This window comes from Mustela nivalis (assembly GCF_964662115.1).
Source record: "Mustela nivalis genome assembly, chromosome: 7".
In the NCBI taxonomy this organism is placed as follows: domain Eukaryota; kingdom Metazoa; phylum Chordata; class Mammalia; order Carnivora; family Mustelidae; genus Mustela; species Mustela nivalis.
In genome coordinates, this window is record NC_139026.1 from 70,145,703 (window position 1) to 70,169,799 (window position 24,097).

General features: G+C 38.1%; 1 protein-coding gene across 2 annotated transcripts in view; it reads left to right on the plus strand.

Moving 5' to 3' along the window:
* Nucleotides 1-24,097, plus strand: part of ITPR2 (inositol 1,4,5-trisphosphate receptor type 2) — a 494,143-nt gene that overhangs the window by 308,817 nt on the left and 161,229 nt on the right. For both annotated transcript variants that reach the window (XM_082738458.1, XM_082738459.1), the window contains 2 exons: nucleotides 21,480-21,588; nucleotides 22,119-22,306. In XM_082738458.1, coding sequence (XP_082594584.1) covers nucleotides 21,480-21,588; nucleotides 22,119-22,306 — 297 coding nt within the window. The remainder of the gene's footprint in view (nucleotides 1-21,479; nucleotides 21,589-22,118; nucleotides 22,307-24,097) is intronic.

The following is a 24,097-nucleotide window of genomic DNA, read 5'->3' on the forward strand; positions in this document are numbered from 1 at the left end:
TTTTGATTATGGCATTTAACTTACTTTAATTGCTGTGAATATTTAAGGCTGTGGCTTTTTCTGTCAGTACCACTTTAGCTCTATTTTATAGCATCTCTTTCTATATAGGAATTTATTTACTGTTGTTTTCTAGAGATTCTGACTTTCAGTTTGAATTTTCTCTCTTGCTCAAAAGTTGTTTAATGAGAGTGTATTATTTTCCAGACAGAAGGGATTTAAAAAAAATTTTTTTTATTATTGCAGTAGCATTGACATACAATGTTCTATTAGATTTAGGTGTACAACATAGTGATTTGACATTTCTATACATTACTCAATACTTTCATATCCTTTTTATATATTTTTCTGTTGATACAACCAGTAATTTACAGGAGGTCTTTGAAGGTGCAAAAGCTTTTTCCTTTTCTGCCATCACAAAGATAGAACAGACCCTATAAATATGGCCTACTCTGATGATTGCTTTTGTAGCCTCTGTATCTCTGACATTGCCTTTCCTCACCCTCATTCTGACTTCTAGTGATACAATATGGAACGGAGCTTTTGTATTTCTGGTGGGCTCCTTAACTTCAGGAGATACATTTTTGCCTTTCCTTCCTGGGGCTGCTGCTGGGCGGTTTGACCTCTCTCATGGCTTCTTCCCTTTACTTTGTCCTCCGTGGTTTCTGCCTGACGGCTGCTGACACGGGCCGCCCTCACATGGCCTCTGGAGCCTTCAGATTGTATCTGTCTCTTCTTTTTGCTGAAAATGAAGTTTTCAGGGCTTCCTTTTATTCTCCTTGTGGTTTTTATTGATTTCCATGGAAGTATCGTGATGTCAAAGGAATTAGCCATACGTAGACTGGAAGTCAAGATGTGCTCTTAAAGAATAGCATTTTCATATTAGGGCTTTGATAGTTTACACAGGTGATGCAATAATTGTGGCAGGTGCTGTACAAATGTGGAAGTGAAATAATGTTCAGACTTCCCCAAAAAAGTCACTGTGGAAGATGAGAGAGATGCTACTTTTGCCTTTCATTTAAAAAAACAAAACAAAACAAATTCTTTAGTATTGGACTTTGGTACTAGTTTTTGGATAGTCCAGGAAGATTATTTTCATTAGTAAATGATACAAAGCTTCTGGGGTTTTTGAGTTATTTTTTCCCTATAGTTTCCTTTTTTCTCCTAAATGCATAGGTTAGGTTCTTTTTTCTCTTTCTCTTGTTCTCTTGCTGGTACTGGAGCAAATTTGTTCCATCTGAGTAAAATTTTTATGGACCCTGTTTTTCACTGTTCTATAGGTATCTTCTTACTTTTGATAGTGCAGAATAGGTTACTGAATACTGAGGTAGAAATTAATTTGTACATTTGCTAAACTGTTCAGAGTTTCAGACAGTACTTTTCTACCATCTTACTTTTAGTTACTGGGAAAATACAGAAATCGTGTTCTGTTTGAAGGCTGTCTCCCCACCCCCAATCCCCCAGTCTATTGTTATAAATCCAGACCAGGGTAGATAATCATGTTTTGCTTGAAGAATTAATTGTAGTTTAAATGTAAGTTGTAATTGATAAGTTAAAATGAAAAATTTAAGGTCAGCTGTTCATGAAATCTTATTTCTTTTTGGTTATTGTTAGTAACCAAGGTTAAAGTAGCTTGAATTAAGATGAAAAGTGAAGCTTTAGAATTAATTTCTTTTTTAAAATACAGTTCTCAGCAACAGCCAGAAAATAAATGAACTGATGTCAGTGTTCCAACAGCATAACTATCGTACGGTGGCAAGTTCCTGGAGCTGACAATTTTCAAATGATAGTAGCTGGTTATATAAGTCACCCAAGATGGCTTAATGTACTATTATTTCCAGACAGAATTGGAAATAACACAAGCCAAGGCAACAGGCAGTCAGACGAAAACATAACAATTTACTTTCCAATAATTATCATCACCTCTAGCCAGGCTGGAACTTGATTGATCCAGGACAGAGGAATATCTTTTGTATGGATTTATTTCAAGCTCCAAAATATCCTGACTGTAGCCAATATTCCTATTAATCATTTTCTGGACTTTAATAGAAGAAATGGTAATAATCACTGCATTCCTCATATATCAAAGTAAACTGATACAAATTTTAGCCACTACAATTCACCCGTTCATTTGTCCTTTTTCTTTCCCCTTTCCCTCACTCTTTCTTTTTCCTCTCTCATTTAAAAATTACAGTTAGCTGGAAGTCTTCTTTTTTTACATGCAGGCCGATTATACTAAGGAATTTAGCTCATACTTCTTCCATAGCTGGTAAAATGATACAAAAATAAAAGCAAAATCTTGCCTCATATTGTGCATAAGTATCACATTGTGCTTGGAGTATAAAGTTAATTGAGGGATTTCTAAGTACTTTCAGTGGTGTGTTAATCCTTAAGCTAACACCGTGGAAGGAAAATATTTTCAGAGGTTCAAAGGCAGGACAAACGAAAATGGACAAATGACAAGGTTGGTGGAAAATAGCTCAAAGCAAGTGTTTGAAACAGTTGATAATGTCCATGTGGCCTGCAGTCAGGTGATTTTCCTTCTGTGTGACTTTTATGATACTGGATCTACTCAGGGACAGTCACAAAGGGGAGAAGAATGTGTGTGTGTGTGTGTGTGTGTGTGTGTGTCTGTATGCATCTGTGTGTGTGTGTGTGTGTATGAATTGTAGTAATGGGGATTTGGAGACCATGGAAAAATAGGATAGCAGAGATAAGGCAAAAATGCTGAAAAGACGGAAGGCAGTGACACGTTAAGGGAAACCTGGAGAGACTCTGGTGTTGATAAAATCATATTCCCAGATGACTTCTCATGGCTGCTTCATGACAAGATTGTGCCCAGAGTTGGAATTTCTTCAGACAGTGGTGGGTTGGGGCAAAATACCTTGGGGAGAGTCACAGGTGTTGCTGCTCAGCAATTGCCCATCCGGGCTGACCCACACTGGCTTGTCTTGGTTGAGGTTAGCTCTTGCTGACAAAACAGAAGCCTGGAAACCTCTGGGGCTTCATCTGATACAAGTTTACTTAGGTTATTATCGTAAAAGTTAAAATCCCCGTGTGAGTGTTCTGCAGGGCAGCACGCCTCCTACCTCGCTCCCTGGCAATTCCAAGCCCTAGCTTCCTTCCATTTCGGGGTCCTGCCTCTTCCCAGGCTGTTCTCCCTTTCTGCGTTGGGCTAGAGCAGAGGAAGGAAACACAAGATTGCCACATGGGCCAGATTCGTGTCACTTCTGCTTGCCTTCAGTCTGCTCATCCTCATCTGTCACGCCCAGCGTGACATATCGACCAGGAAAACGTGAGGGTTAAGAGGATGGTGAAAAGAAATTAAGAGACAAAGAGATGGGGGCAGGAGGGACACTGAGGATGATGTCCAACAGTGCCGATTTTATTCCACATCTTACAATCATTTATAAGGCAGACCACAATAGGAGGAGTAATATATCAGTTCCTAGTCAGATGACCGCAAGTTTCTATAACAAGTTTACATCAACTACAAGCAAATCTCGTGATGCCAGGTGGTCTCGGCTAAAGCCATTAGCAAGACAATCAACCAGGGAGTGGGTTATGGGAGGTACAGGAACAACAAGGACCAACTAAGAATTCATGACCCTGACCACATTGTTCCCTTCTGTAGGGAGAGTATGTGGGAAGTCACGTAGGCGAGTGCAGGACACATAGCACAGACCCTTTCTCAGTGTTACTCCACTTTCCTGTCCTTAACCTTGTCAAGCTGTCCGGACTTTGAGGGAGACACAAGTCAGGGCCAGGTTTGATCCTTGACTCCAACCATGCCGTAGCCTCCGTCACTCATCCCGTGGCCCCACGTGACTGTGCAGAAGATGGGGTCATGCAGCCTTGTTGGGTGCAGACGGAGAGGATGTGATGAGCAGCCGGCCGGCCTCTACCTCCTCTAGCAATAAACCAGGGGGTGATTCCTTTACTGTCTTGGATTGTTCATGACAAGTTACAGGTCGGGACTCCCTGCTGGTATCTTTAACAATGGGTGTTTTCCATGAACGGTATGTTGTCCACAGGGAACAACTATAGTAATATTCTCTCTTCATGGAACTCCAGTGTTAGCATCATGGCAATGTCCTAATGAATCTTAATTCTGACTTAAGCAGAGGCTTTTTGAAATGTAGGATGGAAATGGCTTTCACCAACTTGAGAAATCCCCTGGGCATAAATGCAGTACCCCATTCTTCCTGATGCTGCAGAGGGTCTCCCTGTAAAGTGTTCGTTCACATGCTTTCGAGTGACAAATTGATTCCCTCCTCCACTCATCAAGAAGTAAAACGAGGGCAGAGGGATGTTTTCAGTCGAGGTTTGAAATGAGTTGAAAAGAGTAGCTGAGGCCGAGTGGTACCAGGAAGTTGGTTCAGGTGACAGAAACTGCAAAGCAGATTTTGGGGCCAGGAATGGTGAGGCTACGTGGAAAGGCATCGAGGAGGTCAGCGCTGGAGGAACTGAGGCAGGCGGAAGGGTTAAAAGAGGAAGACAGAGAGGGCTTAGTCTTCCAGACTTCATTTTCAGCTAGAGCGGCCGTACAGAAATTCCCTTCCACCCTCCCAGTGTCCAGTTCTTGGTACACTGGTCCCACACGTGTCCCAAAATGGACACGCATATGTTTATACATTGGTCCCAAAAGTGCTTCCCGGGGATGACTTTCTGCCCAAAGGACGTCAAGGTAGGATGAATAGTATTTATTTTATAGTATGACTTTTTAGGTGATTTTGAAAACAAGCATCTGAGTCTAAGAAAAGTCATGAAGATGACAGAAATCAGAGGTATTTGGAAATAAGGAAATGCAGGAGACACTATATACTTCTAATAAATTATTGAATGTCTGCTGTATCCTGGAGATATGTCAATGAGCAATCTATTATACCCCCAAAGCATGGTGACTGTAATGAGAAAGTCAGGTACCAACCAAATAGTTGGACAGGGGTTGATTAATTTATTCCCATTACTTAATTGTTCTGAGACAGAAATCCTGAGTGCCATAAGAGGGTGTATCTGGAGGCTAGGACAGGCGTATGCAGAAGATGATTTTTCCCAGGAATGTGACACTGAAGCTGAGACTTGGAGGAGGGGGCTTTGTTGGTGAAGACAGGAGAAGTCATGCTGTGGTGCCCAGTCGAGGCAGCATGTGTTCCAAGACCACTGTACCTCGAGTGATGCTAGTAGAGATCTCTTCCACCCTTAAAAAGCTGGATACCTGGAAGCCACAAGGGTCAGCAGAGTAGGACTTGGTTACAGTTCAGGTGAAAAGAGATTGGGAAAACAGGAAGAAAGTGAGTGATTCAAGATGGTAATGAATAAGAGGTAGAGGAAGAGAGTTGATAACACTAAAGAAAATTGATTAAAGCAGAGTTCTATTCAATATGCATATTTTTCTTGGTAGAGTTCTTTATTGTGTTCTTCTACTACCAGTTCCTGCCCCCAATACTTTCAATGAACATTTTCTAATTTTTCAAAAAATTGTCAGTATTTTAACATTTAATTAAAACAAATACACACTTTTCAAAAATATTTGGGAATGGAATAATGCAGTTGTCATATTAGTTTGCTATGAGCATCAAATGAGATTGTGAAATTGTCCTTGTCCATAGTCAAATATTGGTTTAATTGGATGAAAACTTACTGATTCATTTGTCTCCTTTGTTAAAACAAGTTGTGTCCTTTTCCCTCATTCATGTTGGAGCTCATGTAATGATTAGACTAAGTGGTCCAAAGAAAACAGCTACATTTCCATGCATGCTGATTATCTCTTGGGTTCTGGGAATAAATCCCAACTTGATTGCCTAATAGTGGAAGTGATCTGGGGACATGGAAAAAGCTACGGCTCTGACTTTCTCAGTCTTCCTTCTCTAACCTGTTAAAGGTGTGTGGTCAGGTCTTCTCCACAAAGTGGTATGAGAATGTCTTCTTTTCTTATGGAAGAAAAGAAGTGTGTTTATAATGCTTTATTTTGTCTGATTCCACCATGGTTCATGAATAACACTGTGGCTTTTATGCTACATCTGGAAGACATGCAATCTTATTTCATGGGAAGGAGCAAAAGGATGGTGGGTGGAGTAACCTGGTTGTAATTACAGTGTACATTTATTTGGAAAGATCAGCATATTAGTTTGCAGTGGCTCGATCAATTAAACTCAGCTGGAGTAATTCAATCTAGTTGGTTCCTATAAAAGCTAAAAATCTTTAAAACTCTCGAGGTTTGCTGTAAACTTTATGATGACAGAAGCGCTTTGAATATGTCTGTCCCTCTCCTATGAATTATAAAGGAACTCAAAAACGAGCCTTTGAAAAATTTTGCCTCCCTCTCCCCTCAAAAACAATAGCAACAACAACGACAAACCCTTATCCATTTATCAGCAAAATAAATTCTCGCATCTTCCTCTGGGAAGATTGGTATTTTTTTACTAATATATTTTTGAAGCATAATTTTTGTGAAGTTATTTATAATTTTTAGTTTCTACACCTTAAGTAATGTGAGGTATCCATGGAAACTGTCTAGCCCATCTTCAGTGCACTGGACTGCCTTCCCACACAGGTCAAGACACAAACAGTCCTAGGTACAAGCTCAATTTACTGCGCCTTAGCCATTAGGCAGTTTTAACAAGAAATTGGCTTCTAATTGATACATACATTTTCATATTTAATTAGCAGTTTGAGCCTCTGCATTATACTAACAGATGTAACATTCAAAACATATGCCATTGTGGTACATCTGTTGCACAGATGTACTTAAAGGCAGGGACTTTGTGGCAAATAGTGTTGATGTCTCTCAGCTGCTCAGTAAGAATTTGGACAGAAATGACATAATTTTCTTTAAAATATGTTTTTTGAAATTATATAAGGCGTCCATTTCCTCTACCAATCTAATGGATTTATTTTCCATTTCTCTAATAGCTTTATTGAGATATTAATACACCATACAATATTCACACACCCTGCTAAAGTCTACAGTTCAGTGGTTTTCAGTATAGTCACAGATTTGCTAACAGTGCTCACTGTCTAATTTTGGAACATTTTCGTTACCCCAGAAAGAAACCCCATACCCACTGGCAGTCACTGCCCATTCTTCCACCACTGACTCCTTGCCACCACTAATCTACTTTCTGTGTCAATGGATTTGCCTCTTCCAGACATCTCATATAAATGCAGTGATAAAATAGGTTGTCTTTTATAACTGGTTTCTTCCACTGAGCATAATATTTTCAAGGCCCTTCCGTGTTATAACATGTATCACTACTCCATTCCCTTTTTATTGCTAAATAATATTCCACTGTATGGATATACCACATTTTATTTAGTCATTTATCATTGGATGGATATTTGGGTTGTTTCTACTTTTTAGCTATTATGAATGCTGCTGCTGTTAACATTCATGTAGAAGTCTTTATGTGGACATATATTTTTGTTTCTTTTTTGTGTATCCCTAGGAGTAGAATTGGTAGGTCATATGATGACTATTTAATTTTTAGGGAGTGCAAAACAGCTTTCCAAAGTGATTCTACCATTTTATATCTCCAACAGCAATGTGTAAGGGTCCCAATTTTTCCACATCCACAAACTTATTATTGTCTCTCTTTTTTATCTTAGCCATCCTTGCAGGTGGGAAATGATATCAAGGGGCTTTTTTTTTTTTTTTTAAGGAGAGCAATTTATCATTCATGCTTATAAGTTAACTAAATGCATCCCTATTACTTATTTACTTATCCACTGCTCTTAATTTGTAAGTAAATATGCCTCTTATCTCTATCTATAATATCATTTTCTTTACTAAATCTAATGCAGACCCAACTCACCATGTGAGATCAAAACTTGAGTTGGTGGTGAACTAAAATGTCATATAAAACATGTAGCAATGACAAAGGACAAACACTAAAAACAAATAGTTTGGATATAAGATTCATTCCCCAGGGGTGCCTGGGTGGCTCAGTGGGTTAAGCCGCTGCCTTCGGCTCAGGTCATGATCCCAGGGTCCTGGGATCGAGTCCCGCATCGGGCTCTCTGCTCAGCAGGGAGCCTGCTTCCTCCTCTCTCTCTCTGCCTGCCTCTCTGCCTACTTGTAATCTCTCTCTGTCAAATAAATAAATAAAATCTTAAAAAAAAAAATTCATTCCCCAAATTTCTGCCAGAATTTCCTCTTGCTGAGAAATAGATATGATAGTGATGCCCCGTGCTCCGAACCTTTATCAGTTTACAATGCCAGATTAAATTCATTCAATATAATATATCTCATCAATTCTAATATGCCATCTGTTATATTACTAGAAAGAAAAAGAACACTGCTAATTGAGCGATAACACACTATTGATTTTGGAGTGACCTGTATTCAGAAATGTTACAATGTGTGTTACAACATTGTTACAATGTTACGATGTGTGTTAGAATCATTGAAATTTAATAGAGAAGGAGGTGTGATGTGAACAACTTCACCTCCTCCACCTCCTCCTCCTTCTTTTCCTTCTCCTCCCCCCCCCCATCTTCCCCTTCCCCTTCCCTTCACCTCCCCCTCCTCTCGCTCCCTTCCCTCTCTGTCTCCTTCTTCTTCTTTTCCCTTGGAGACAATCCAGTCATCTATGCTTACCAATACCCAGGAGTAAAAGCAAGATGTTTAACACCTCAAGACTTGATAAATACCTTTTACAAATAGGCATTAATAACCAGGAATATAAAAATGATGTATTACACATACACACACACAGAGGAAAAGAAGAAAGAGGTAGTTATTAGTTTAGGGGTATGAGATCAGCAACTTAGGCTTCCCTGAAATGATTTCTTTGTAAGCTTTCTTTTCAGCCTGAGAATGTTCTGTGTTGTTTCTTTAAGAAGCAGCATCAACAGGTAATTCATAAGCCTGTGAAAATTGTGTTTGTAATGCAGATGTCTAGCACCTCAATATTACCAAGAAGCTTTCATAACAGCAAATGTGCTTATTAGCACATTATAAAAAATAACAGGTTACTTTTTTAGTGTCCTGGGTTCCAGTTAGGTTCTAGGTATATAAGGTAGTGAAATATATGCTGTGGTGTATGCCAGAAGGAATCAAAGTGATCTTCAAAATCAGGTTCAAAGGACTGTAATAAGTCTACTCAGAGACGTTCTGAAAAAGCCAGCTCCAGAGGTGGGCATTTGGCCTTTAATCACTTCAGGCATCTTTAGGTTTGTTTGAATTCACTCCTCTTTTTTGGGAGGTAATAATTGTATTGGTACTTTGGAATGTTGATGAATATTTAAGGAACTCCTAGTTTCCACTGGCTCTTAATCACTGTCTCATAGTTTTTTACTGTGAAATTCCTTGAAAATTATGATTAACATGGGACACAATTAGGAGCTTGTGAGGGCAGATAATAGCTTATATTAAATTGGGCAAAATGAATCATCTTATGGACAGTTTGATGCAGGAATTGATCAAAATTAGGTCTACATAATTTTTTAATGTCAACAGCAAACACTAAAGAAAGGAAATAATTTTCATTTTATGAAGGAAAAATGAGATAAAATACAATTATCTTTAATTTTTTCTTGTATTAAAAATTATGACAGGCTCAAACATAATATCTTAAAAAGACAACAGTGGCTTTGTATCTTTTTAAATGACATCTCCTAGGGCGCCCAGGTGTCTCAGTTGGTTAAGCGACTACCTTCGGCTTCGGCTTCTCCCGCTGATCCTCTCCTCTCATGCTCGCTCTCTCTCTCTCTCTCTCTCAAATAAATAAATAAAATCATTAAAAAAATTTTAAATGACATCTCCACATAATAGTAGAAATTATGTGGCTAAGTCAGATCCTGGTATGGATGTGCAGCAGCAAGTGGTTTCTATGTTTATCAATAAAGCATAAAAATTCCCATTACAATAGACATAACAAGGAAAGGCCTTGGACTAGACTTTTTAAGTATTATTGAATTCTTCTGCATTAGGTCATATCTGTAATCATGAATTAATATTTTATACTCTGACTTTTCAGAATGTTGCAATTATTTGTCTTTACTTTTAAGTGTTTTTAAATTTGCTTACTGGATTCCAGCACAACTTCTTTCTTTCAGCCAGAGAACCATAGTTAATGAGCTTGTACACTAAAATTATTTAATATGCAGGTAACATTGAATACATCCAAATATTTGCCAAAGTTATAAGCCATGATATATATATCACAGTCTTTAAGTAGATGACACTCAGAATCAAATTTTGTTGGTAAATGTAGTGATCTCTGTTGCAGAATCATGGACTCATTCATTCACTCAAAAATATTTATTGAGTAGTTGATGAGTCAAGGTTTGCGTAGATGTTGGAGTCAATGACCAACCAAAAAGGGAAAAAGAAAAAAAAAGCACTCCCTGTCCTTGTAGTGCTTACAGTCTGGTAGAAGGATACTGAGATCATTCAAAGATTGATATAAATAAATATAAAACTGAACCACATGGTGAGGCATATGGTGTTATGAGAGGGTTGAATGGGAACTGACTTGGCAAAGTTGAAGAGGATAACTCTGACATGGTGGAGCTGAGACCTAAAAGTTGAGCAGGAAGCTGGAAGTATTAAGCAAAGCCGGAAGTACTGGTATTACGGGAACATCATCCACTAATGTCCTGAGGCACATGGTGAACCACTAAAAGGCTTGGGTGGCAGTAGGAAGACCTGGATTGGCTGAGAGAGCAATGATGATAATGGTTCAAGATACTTGGGTGCTGGATTCTGGATCCTCACCTAAGCCATGCAATGGATCGTGGTCAATATTCAGAGGGGTGAAAAGCAACAGAATATCAAATGTAGGAAGCCACCACCATTTTGATGTTTAATATTTCATGAGTATTTTCTTTTAATAGAATGTTGAATTCATATGAAATAATATGTACAACATCATTTTTTACTGTAAAGCATTATATTATTATGACCTATGAACCCTGCAGCCAAGTGAAGAATGAAAAATTACCCATGTGCTCTGGCCTCCTTTCCAGAGACAAATGGTAGCTCGTATTTTTAATATCACACTAGATATTAAAGTGTGGTGTCTTCTAGGACTTGCTTTTTTCCTCTCTCTCAACATTATGCTTCTAAGATTCATCAAAGCCGTGTGTTGCTGTGAGGCTCTAGTTCATTTGTGTCTGCATCGTATAATATTCTGCTGTGGGAATACACCACAATTTATTGATCCATTTTCCTTTCAGTGGGTATTTGGATTCATTTCAAGTTTTTTTGTTTGTTTTGTTTTTGTGTTGTTGTTGTTTTTGCTATTGATGCTAATATGAATGTCTGAAGTATGGTGGTAATATGTGTCTCTTGGGGGCACACGTCTCCCTGGAAATGGGATTATGGGGTGGGAACATATGTTTTCCAGAGTGGTTGTACTGATTTTCATTCCCACAACTGACCCGCATCCATTCCGGCACTAGGTTTTTTAAGACTTCTTAATTTTTGCCAATCTGGTGGGTATAAAATGGTATCCTGTTATAGTCTTACCTTGTATTTCCCTAATTGCTAAAAAAGGTGAAGAATTTTTCATATTTATTGGTTGGATGTGTGTCCTATATAAAATGCCAGCTCAATCCTTTTTTCCACTTTTCTACCAGGATGTTTTTTTTTCATTGATCTGTAAGCATTCTTTCTATATTCAGATATTCTGAATTCTAGTTCTCTGTTGTTTCATATCCCTGTGAATACTGAGTGAAAAATGAATCAGAGGGGCACCACGTGAATATAAGGAGATTAGTTAACGCTCTCCTGATGAACAATCATTGCATGATAATTTTGTAATTGTATTTAATATCTTCTTATATTTCTTATGTTAAAAATATTAGGAACATGGGCCATTGGTTTTCCTACTGACACTGCCTTAAGACAAGTTGCCCTAAATTGGCTTCTGATGAATTCTGTGTGCTGTGCATACATAGGGATGGTTGAAACATATGCATGTATCGGTGTTGTTTTTATGAAAGCAGCCTGCTGATCAAAGTGGCTTCAAAGCAATCTTCTACAGAATTAATGCTGCTTTCATTTTCCTTCTCTTAAAAAATTGTAGAAGTTCAGAGCTGGATATTGATGTGAGTGGGTTAAACTCTGTCTTCATGACCCTGAGCATTGCAATGTCCCATACCTGCTGTGAGTTGGACAAGTGTTATTTTCCTATAAATGTTTAAAAAAAATTAAAGTAACTGTTTATTTAGTACTTATTATAGACTAAAGCTTTTTGGATATAATCTATAATCCTTAAAGTAGCCCTGTGGTGAGGATTTGATTGTTCACAGATGGGGAAATTGAGTCTCAAGGCAGTTAAATAAAATTCTTGAGATCACAAAGCCATGGCAGCACCTAGATCCAAACCAGTTACATTGGTCTCCGAGACATTATCTAAGTACACAGGCTTTCCATGCCTGGAGTTTCATAAATTACATTAATTATGTGTTAAACTGTGCATAGATATTATCTCATTTTAATTCTTAAGAACTTGCTTTGAAATTGTGCTAGGCAGAGCTCCTCATGATTTCATCAACTCCATAAATATTTCTCCCCGATCTAAGGATCTTCTAAATATGTTCTGAATTTATTAAAATTTGGCTTTATATTTCTTTGGTCAGAATATTTGCATTGATTATAAGTAATGCAAGTGTTAGTTTTCTCCCACCGTTTTAAAGACAATTTCTTTCTAGTATATGGGAAGAGGGATGAGGTCTGCTGCCCATCCTCTCTCTCACTGTGTTTGTGGCTATGCGGAGGTTCTCTACAGTGTAGTTCCCTTGAAAACTTCAAGGTCACGTGTTCCTCTCACTGACCTGTGGACCAGCACTCTCTTGGTTCTGGTCAGTAGTTCACAGGTTGAGCTGACAGACTGCCCTTAGAACGTGAGACTGCAGAGAAAGAGGAAGGTGTACACAAGGCTGATGAGTGCAGATATTACCTCTTTTCATGTATTGTTTCTTACCTCTTGTTACATCATCTTGTGAAGTGGGACCTGTATATCGACCTTTACTAAATGGTTGTGGAGATGTAATGGTGATCGCAGCATGTGAGGACTGGAGACTACAAGGTAGATAGGACTTTTCCCATCATCCAGGAGTCAACCTCTCCCATTGCCCTTCATTTGTTATTCAGATCGAAGTTGGTTCTTTCCTTTATTCCCGTCTTCTCCCACTCCTGCTTTATCCTCTCATTTTCTCTGGAGCCTCCGGTAGGCTGAGTCTATTACTGAACTACATGCATCACCATACCATCCCTCAGGGACACACTCTTTGCAGAAGCTTTGAAATGACCCCTTGAAATTCCATCCTCCCCCCACCTTTGGTGTGAGAGCACATGTTTGCATTGCAGCGTATTGATTCCTAATCTTTTCAGTAACAAATAGCACTCAGTAGGTTTCTATACTATGTACCAGAGGATTATGGGTTTAACCTTGGTGGTTGTGTACACTGCCATTTGAGCATGATTTGATGAGGTAGTGATTTACGATGTGCGACTCTAGTAGTGGTGTTTCAATAGGGAAGTGCTATCCCAAGTTTGTCTGTTTCTTTCTTTCTTATTTACTCTTTTTTCAACTCTTCATGTTCTGCAGATCAGATAAATACTGCTTAGTTAGAAAACTAAGCAATCAGAAGCAGAAAAAAAAAAAAAATCCATTCTTCAGTACTAGGGGGGAGGGATTGCATACAGTCTCAACCCCTCAATTTCAGCAGACCCTGTATTGAAACCATTGAGATATTTGAGTCTGTTGAGTTTGATATCAGTCAGGATACTTCTTCTAAATCACATACCGAGAGTCTTTTATTATACCCCAAAGAGAAGAAATTGTTTCTTTTACTCCTCACTAGTTATGGGGTACAGAGTCATCCCCTAACACAGCAACCCTGTTTGTCTAGAGGCTAGGACATTTGGTAAACCTGGAGTGATAGCTGCAGTCATTTTTATCTCCAGCATCATCATCAAATTTTTAAGTATCATGTACTGTTTAAATGTTTAAATTTCACAAGTGGAATCAAATGATCTGGTGAGGATTATTTATATTGAGAAACACTGCCATGTGTCTCAACTCTACATATTTGGAAGTTCTTTTAGCATATGCTGCAGAATTGTTTTTTGCTCTCCCATTCCCAGTTCCTGACCTGTGGTAGAAATGTAGTATGTCTTTACAATGAACATGAAAAAAGGGAAGGAAAGAAGGAAGATAGAAGTAGATTGTCACAGTCGTGTAGGAATCATTTATTTTAACATTTTCCATGGTCTTTTTTTTTTTTTTTTATAAGCCCCTTTACTAGAATTGTTGAGACATCCATATGTTTTTCAGGATTATAATCATTGTGTTGTTATATTGATGAAGAGCATCTTCTGAATGTATATAATAACTACTCCTATTAAAGTTCGTGTTTTTCATCTTATGAAAGCTGGGAAAAAGTATCAGGAGAAGGAACTGGCTTTCACTCCTTGGAGTTAGTGACTAAGGAATTCGAACCATTAGATCACTAGATTATAGGACATTGGCCACATTTTCCCAAAGGAGTCCCTTGAAGATGTTGTCGATTATAATGATGGGCCTAATATAATCCCATTTAGGATACAGCTGTTGCAATAATTTATTTGAAATTAAAAACGTAATTTATCCCTGGGGATTCAAATGAGGAAAAGATATCTAAGCAGACATGCTATCATTAAACAAAAAGGTTAGGGAAACACCAATTAGGCTAAACCAAGTTTATGTTAAAATGAGACTATGTGGGGACAACAGGTACACACCATAGCCTCCATACAGATCTTATCCACACTGATTAGTATCTGAGTATTAGTTTTTGAGGGGAAACCCTAAATTAAGCATCTCCAGGTTGCAGTTTTCATTACCTTTTGAATTTCCATTTGAGGACTCAGGTTTTTTTAGGATTCTCGTTGTGGTTGTCATATTTTGATGGTGTCTTCATTATATATTATACAGTGGAAAAAATATTATCATTATACAGTGGAAAAAAATATTACTTTATTGTGTCATTTTTCCAAGGGAAAGGGAAGAAATGTGGAATCAGTACCTCAAATATCACATCCTTGAACTTTTCACTCTTAATGCTATTAATTCCTATTCAGGCAAACAGGGTTGTGCTTTCTCAAAAATCAGAGAATCTTTAGTCCTTTCTAAGACTAATAAATTTTTGTTATTCTTTCTGTCCATGGAAAGCAATAATTTCTAAGCTTGATTTTTGATACATTGGAGTTGGTGCAACAGGAAGTGGCCAGGAAAAAAAATGGTTCTCCCAGATCATCACAAACTGTCAGCATGACTGCCCTGGCCACAGAAGATGTCTTTTTATGGAGATGTTTTGTTGTAACTTCAGAAGGTGGTTGTTAGTTATCTTGGCTCCATTACATTTAGCACATCTGGGATGTGTTCACATGAAGACATTGGCTAAAAGCTGTGTCTTGTGGCCTGGAATTGACTCTGATATTGAAAAGACTGGAAAGGACATTTCTTGCTAGTTGGCCTAATCCAGCAAGGACACCTTCCATGGGAAGCCCACTCCGGAATTCATTTTGGAATTAAAGAGTGAGCATAGAAGTCAAACTTCTCAGTGTTGTAGAATTCTTTTCAAACTGGCTTTACAAATGTACTTTTAGTTCTTTCCCACATTTCTGCCTTGACAATGTTAGCTCCAAGACAATTATTTACAAGCCTGGCACAAGAATTTCTGCCAGTGATTCCACCATTAATTTACTGGAGTTAAAGGAATTAGTGGAAATGACTTGCCTCTGAATTATCGCCCCTATAACTCATTACAGATAGTACCGGCTACTGAGGCTGTCCCAAGACAAATTGGAACACAGCACTTGCCTCAATCCCTCAAGTCAGAACTCAGTATTTGACAAAAGCAATCATTTCTGCTAAACTTGCCATGGAGCAATAGCTGAAGTTTTCCAGTATTAAGTGCATAACTAAGATGGTCAGTAGAATCTTGTTGCATCTGTACCTATTCTTTGTTCATTTTTAGTGCTGAAGTTTGCCTTTGTTGGAAATTATGGAGTTTGAAGCACAGTAGAATTCATCCACTTTAGTTGGAGTTGTAAGGTCCATTTTATGTAGTGAAGTGTACACATATTAGCTCACAAGGATAGAATTCCAAGGATTGATTAATAGTGGACAAATTAGGATTTTCAGGTAGTTTATCATTTATAATTTTTTTGCCATTTTCTTACTGTATGTATATAGAAATACTTCCACTTTTGTGGGAATAAATGTTCACTTATGTTTGGTATAAAATGAGGGGCCCCTGGGTGGCTCAGTGGGTTAAACCTCTGCCTTCAGCTCAGGTCATGATCTCAGGGTCCTGGGATCGAGCCCCGCATCGGGCTCTCTGCTCAGTGGGGAGCCTGCTTCCCCCTCTCTCTCTGCCCGCCTCTCTGCCTCCTTGTGATCTCTGTCTGTCAAATAAATAAATAAATAAATAAAAATTTAGAAGTGAGAAAGTGTGTATAAAAGCACTTTGTAAACTATCCACTGTTGTGTCACCTGGATAATATTAATACTAGCAGCAATAGCATCAACTCTGCACAACTTAATGTAGCACCTACTATGTGCTGGGAACTGTTCTAAGTGCTTTACATATTTTTACCTATTTAATGATCACAGAAATCCGAGAAGGATGGGTGTAATGACTACTTCGTTTGACAGTTGTGGAACTGAGTCCCAGGGTGGTAGAGTAATTTGCTTGAGATCCCCCAGTTACTATAGGGCATAAAGGGGATTGGAACCCAGGCAGGGTGCTCCAGAGTTAAGAACAGGGATAGAAGAAATCCTTCCTTCTTTCTATGGCATTCTTTATATTACAGAGTTAGAAAATATATGCTTCTGGCAAAGCTGGAATTGGGTAAGAAAAATAATTTTTAAAAAATCAAATTTCTCATTTGATTTTGATGTTTATAAATCTGATAAACACCTGTGATTTTATTTTATCTGTCCAAAGAAAATTTAGAAATAATAGCAAATTTGATGCTTATTTTAATTTGATGTGACACTCTTCTACTCTATGGTTGGTTTTGAACAGCTTTATTTTTCCAGCAATATAAATGCCCCTTATAGGGCAGGCATTTTTAAAAACAAAGGATAAAATGCAGCTCTCTATTTATCCTTCTCCTTTTTAAAAAAGACACACTATTGTTTTTATCTCTTGGTTGGGTCCTTAGAGAAATCTGGTTAAAAGACTCCCTTATATAGTATGAAAAGGGAGCTAGTTGGCAAGGACCCAGGGTTCTGCTCACAGTAGGTTCTCTTCTAGATGGTGACATGGACTTGTGCAATTTTAAGAAAAACAGACCTGGATTTTTTTCATGTTTTTCAGCTTTATTGTAGCTGGGCAAATTGTGTCTTACAGGGTTCGAATGAGAAGCAATACATCGGTCCGTAGAGATGAGAAGCATGATTAGTAGAACAAACTGAGCTACCCGTTATAGAAATTTACTACTTAAGTGAAAATATTCTCAAATTTCTCCCCCCAACTTACAACTTCAACTCTGTAGTTTGTGGTACTAAAAGTTCTCTTAGAGCATCTCTTAGAGCTATAATAAGATCCAAAGCAAAAGCCCATTTGACTTCAAAGAAATGTTTTATTTTGTTTTCCCTCCCCATTTGGAAGGATCATTTTTGCCTTGATGAAAATAATTCAACTCAAAAAGCTTACTCTTAAAAGAAAAAAGAAAAAGAGAGATACTTTTTTTCTTATGTATTCTCTAGATTTTCTATTTCTTTCAAGACTGGCCATTACTTTCACTCACTATAGCACTACATGAAAATGTCTTGAAAGAAGAATACAGGAAGTAGGGAGTAATACTAACTGTCTGTGTTCTAAAAACTTAATCATCAGTAAATTGAAGTCACTATAAGGATAAGAGCCCCAGACACTCTAAGTTTCTATTTCAATTCTTGGTACTGTGACATTTAGGGCATATTTGTTGTGTATAGGACAGCTTTGCTCTGATGATCATATGGTTAGTAGGGGAGATACGCATGTAAAGCCTCTTCAAAGTCAACTGTTTTCTTTTGTGTGCTTCCCTAGGGCCATATATATGTGCCTATTATGGAAGTGACTTTATCGTTAACACTTTGAGGGGCAAGTTATATCTTATTCACTTAGAATAGTGCCTAAGACACAGTGAGTACCTCATGAATATATGTAGAATAAAGATGGGGGGATAGGACATGTCCATAAGTAAAACAGAAGGAAAGCTTTTCAGGCAGAGAATAGGATATGTGAGCAAAGCAGAAAGATAGAAAACTGTGGTTGAGAGATCATCACATTGTTCTGTTTGGTTAAAATTTGTGTGAAGAGGGCACCTGGGTGGCTCAGTTGGTTAAGCAACTGCCTTTAGCAAGTCCCACATGGGGCTCCCAGCTCCATGGGGAGTCTGCTTTTCCCTCTGACCTTCTCTTCTCTCATGGTCTCTCTCACTGTCTCTCTCTCAAATAAATAAATAAAATCTTTTTGAAAAAATCTGTGTGAAGACACTATATGAAGCTACAGTCGAAAAGATAGAATAAGTAGGATTTCAGAAATCATTGTCAAGATGAGGGGGTAGTAGATGAGCCCTCTCAGTGATGTTGAGCATCTTTTCATGTGTCTGTTGGCCATCTGTATGTCTTCTTTGGAAAACTGTCTATTTAGGTCCTCTGCCCATTTTTTGATTGGTTTGTTTGTTCATTTGTTTTGATGTTGAGTTGTGTAAGTTCTTTCTTAAGTTTGGATATTAACCCTTAGTTGGATATATCATTTGCAAATATCCTCTCCCAATCAGTGGTTTGCCTTTTTGTTTTGTTGATGGTTTCCTTTGCTGTACAAGAGCCTTTTCTTCCGCAATAGTTCCAATAGGTGATTTCACTTTTTTTTTTTCTCTTGCCTGAGGAGATGTATCTAGAAAAATGTTTCTATGGCTAATATCAAAGGAATTACTGCCTATTTTTTTTTCTAGGAGTGTTATGGTTTCAGGTCTCACATTTAGATCTTAAATGTGTTTTGAGTTTATTTTTGTGTATAGTATAAGAGTGGTCCGATTTCATTCTTTTGCATGTAGCTGTTCAGTTTTCTCAACACCATTTGTTGAAGAAACTGTCCTTTGTTCATTGCATATTCTTGCCTCCTTTGTCATAGATTAATTGACTGTATAAGTGTGGTTTTATTTCTGGAGTCTCAATCCTCTTCTGTTGACCTATGTGTCTGTTTTGAGGCCAGTACCATATTGTTTTGATTACTACAGCTTTGTAGTATACCTTGAAATCGAAGAGTATGATACCTCCAGCTCTATTCTCCTTTCTCAAGATTGCTTTTGCTATTTGGGGTCTCTTGTGGTTCTATGCAGATTTTAGGATTATTTGTTTTAGTTCTGTGAAAAAAAAATGTTGGTATTTTGATAGGAATTGCATTAAATCTGTAGATTGCACTACTCATCAGAGAAATGCAAATTCAAACCACAATGAGATATCACTTTACACTTGTCAGAATGGCTAAAATCATAAGCACAAGAAACAATAAGTGTTGGCAAGTATGTGGAGAAAAAGGAATTCTTGTGCACTGTTGGTAGGAATGCAAATGGGTGTAGTCCCTGTGGAAAGCAGTATGGAGGTTCCTGAAAAGATAAAAGGAAAAGTATCATATGATCCAGTAATTGTACTAGTGGATATTTACCCAATGAAAACAAAGTTACGTGTACCCCTATGTTTATTACAGTATTATTTACAATAGCCAAGATATGGAAGCACCAAGTGTCCATGGATAGATGAATGGATAAAGAAGATGTGGTATTTATATATACAATGAAATATTACTAAATCACAAAATAGAATGAGATCATGCCATTTGAACAACATGGATGGATCTAGAGAGTGTAATGCTAAATGAAATAAGTCAGAGAAAGACACATATCTGGAATTTAAGAAACAAAACAAATGAACAAGCAAAGGAAAACAGAGACAAACAAAGAAACAGACCCTTAAATACAGAGAGCAAACTTGTTGTTGCCGGAGGGAAGGTGGCTGGGGAGGCGGGTGAAACAGCTGAAGGGGATGAAGAGGACACTACTCTTGATGAGCACTGAGTAATGTATAAAATCCTTGAATCACCTATGTTGTACCCCTGAAACTAATATAACACAGTCTGTTAATTACACTTCAAGACAAAGAGAACAATGGAAAAAAGTAGAGGAGACCATTCTGTTGTGAAAAATTGAGTTTGAGGTGCCAGTAGAACCTCCAGATGAAGATAAGGCAATCTAAGTGGAAACAGGATGGGACGCATAGGAGAGCTGGGTTGAGCTGGAGCAAAGACATTTGGCAGCCAGTCCACAGAAGGGGGTGTGCAAGCAGGGATCAGATAAATAAAATTGCTGATGGGGAGAGGGAGGATGAGGAGAGCAGCACAACAAGAGAACTGAGGATAAAATCTCAGGGCTTGAAAGGGAATTATGACCACAGCATGAGAGAAAGAGCAGTGAGGGCCACGTGTCATGGCGCCATGCCAGCAACAGTTGTGCCTGGGCAGGGGTGTGGAGCGCAGTGCGGGACGCAGTGGAGCCCTGAGTTAGGGTCTTGCTCTACCACCTGCTAGCTGAATGAGCCATGTCTAGTTACCTGAGCTCTTGGGCTCTGGGGTCCTTACCCGCAAGATGGGACTACGCCTCAGTAGTTGCTGTGTTAATTTTGTTATTAAAAGCAGTCTTTAAATAATACCTTAAAATCACTCTCATCTATTAAAATAACAAGAACCAATAAAATGGAAGATTTGGAGTTATCTGTATTTCTTATGTATGTCAAGCAACAATATTGCAAAGTATAGTATTTTTAAAATGTCTTTTAACCAGGATAAGATTGAAGACTTAGGAGTATTTGAATTACATGTTTTAGAAAGGAATACGCTGTCTTTTACCCATCATCTTCTGAATGAAGCTTTTGGAATTTAAGTACAATTCACTGTCCTATCAAGCGTAATTTTTGGAGCATCTGCTGTATACCCACCATTTTCCTATCTCTTAACAAGTCAAGAAACAACAAATGTTGGCAAGGATGCAGAGAAAAGAAAACCCTCTTACACTGCTTAATAATGAACAAATCTTGACTTGTTAATTTTAGCCATCCTGACTGGTATGAGGTGGTCTCTCATTGTAGTTTTGATCTTTATTTCCCTGGGCATCACAAATACCCTTAACAACACTAAGATCCTCAGCTTCTGAGGCAATCTTGAATTTATAGTACGTAAATTTTCCTAGTACAACCTATTGTGATTTTCCCAGTACATTTTGTTGACATTTCTGGGAGAAGCAAAATCACTATTATTTTCTTGGGAAACATTTGCAAATGTCTGTCTCAGAAAATATCATGCTGTATAAAATTAATTTTTCCACGTCTCGCCATCATTGGTAAAATGCATTTTAAGTGGCATTTTGATGTACTGATACTTCCCCTTTCCATTAGAAAGAAAGAACAGTAAGAAACACCTTTTCTTATCCTTTGTTTTAGGGTAACACATTAAGAAAAATACTCCTGAATCGCTACTTTAAAGGAGACTATGGAGTTGGTCCGAATGGACACCTCTCTGGGACCTACTGCAAATCTGCACAAGGGGCAGGTAAGACCAGTTATTTTCTCATCATTCTGAGATTCTGGTCATATGTGTTCACACTGGGGTTATGCTAGCATTTTACTGAAAATAGAACAAAACAAAAAATTCACTCAAAAAATACTCTTAAAAGCCATTGTACAAAAATTTGCATTCAAAACACAATTGGTTTGAATATCTAATTTTGCTCTTTGACTCTGGAAAACAGTAAACTACGTAAGTTTTACCCAAGTTTTACTTACATAAGTATGTAAATTAAGGACAAAAATAAGGCTAGTTTTCTTTTTCTGAAGTATTTATTATTAAGAAAAAACACATGGAGTTAATTACAGGTGTCATACATTGAATAGAAAGCTATGTTTTTGCAAACTTTTGACATTTTAAAAAAATCCCCTAGATTCTATTATATTTAATGCTGAAGAGAAAAAATTCCAAGGATAAATAATATTCTTAAGGTCTAAGAATTTCAAAACCTTATGTGTGAATAATGTCTGAAAATTAAGGGTTTGTTTTTTTTTTTTCCATTTTCCTAATCACAGGGAGCTTTTCTGGACAAGATTCAGATAAGATGGGGATATCAATGTCAGATATTCAGTGTCTGCTGGATAAAGAAGGTGCATCTGAACTTGTCATTGATGTTATAGTGAACACCAAAAATGACAGGATTTTTTCGGAAGGCATTTTACTTGGCATTGCCTTGCTCGAAGGAGGAAATACACAGACTCAGGTATCTTTTTATTATGATGAGCATTATTGGTTATTTGTATCTCTTATTTACTTGTCCTAGGAACCAAGGAACGTGATATATTTTTGCTTTTGACTTCTCATGACTATCTGAAAAAAACAAACAAACAAACAAAAAAAAACCACCCAACAACCCAACAACCTTGTGTTACATTTTCCTTATAAATGTATTTGATTTACCATAGAAACTACAGACCTTCACAAATTATTCAGTGAAGCAGAACATTCCTTAGAAGCTTCCTTTCTGACATTATACCAGAAATTCTGATTTGTTTAGGGAAATTTTAGGTCTATTTTCAACTGATAAAAACAACATTTTGACTAACCTAAGAATTAAACGTAAAAATAAATAAATACATAAATGCCTCACACCATCTTTGGCTTTGTAATGGATTTCAGTGCTATCGAACAGCCCTCCCAGCACAGCCCCTCCCATTTACTTTTTTCAGAAGTTGAGAACAACAGCTTTACTTGATGCCCCAAATCTCCCAGTGCTTATTAACCAGATACCTCGGAGTGAGTGAATTTTCAGTGATCTGGAGAGAGAAGGAACATTTCTTTGCAGTTAAAAGCAGCCATTCATCTATTCCACATGCAGGCATCATCACCATTTCCAGAAGGCACCTGTAAACGCCTACCAAGTGCCCCTGGGCTCTGCCACTCCCAAAGGCAGAACACCCTGAGAAGGGGGGCCTGAGAGCAGAGCTGGGGAGAATTTCCACAGAACACCCACCTTGCTTCTAGTCCCACCGCTTGCTCACCTGCCCTTTCTGCGTTTGTCTTGGTTGGAGAAGGAAACTTAGCTTGTAACTCGCTGGAAATTTCAGAATCCACTTTTCTTATTCAGGGCAAATAGCAGCCGTATCTATCTGAAAACTAAGAGAGTTCCTTTATTAATCCAGTAAAGGCAATGGACAACAGGAATTTCGCTAGATCCAGGAGCGGGGCCTTTACGAGGAAAGGTGTCAGGCACAGCAGATGTCACAGTGACCAGAAAACAAGTCCCAGACACTGATCCTGCAGAGTTGCAAAACATCATGAAAATTCTTGTGATATTGAAGCTACAATACAGATTGCTCTGAGGGAAGTTGGGGAAGTGGGTGGTGGAGGGATTTGTGTGGGTTTTCTTGGAACGGCTCTTGTCTACAACCAGATATCCAGTGGGGACGTTCTAAAGAAATTGTCTAGGCAACTACATAATATGAGAGGTAGATTATTCAGAGGGTAGTGAAGGATTTTTTTTGTTTTTGATCTCTTTATAGAGAGATGTAGTTAAAGTGCTTTCTAGATTCCTGTTACTGGACCACAGAGAGGGTCATCAGATGAGATCATCTTGGACCCTACCTACACGTTTATGTTTATTTATGTCCTCATATCACTGTGGAATAAACCAGCTTCTGCCAGAAACTGCCTGTTCCACTTTCAAATTCCTGACAAGGTCCCTGCCTCCCTTTAGAGCCCAAATACCTTTCAGTCTTTTTATCACATGGTGTTTCTGTGGCAGTTATCACTGGTTACTTATTTTTTTGTCTTTGAAATCTTTTTTTTCCCCATTTTAAAAATAATTGTTATATTCAGTTAGACAAAATATATTATACCATTAGTTTTTGATGTAGTGTTCAATGATTCATCAGTCGTGTGTAACACCCAGTGCTCATCATAACACGTGCCCTCCTTAATACCCATCACCTGGCTACCCCATCCCTCACCCCCTCCCCTGTGAAACCCTGTTTATTTCCCGGAGTTCAGAGTCTCTCTTGGTTTGTCTCACTCT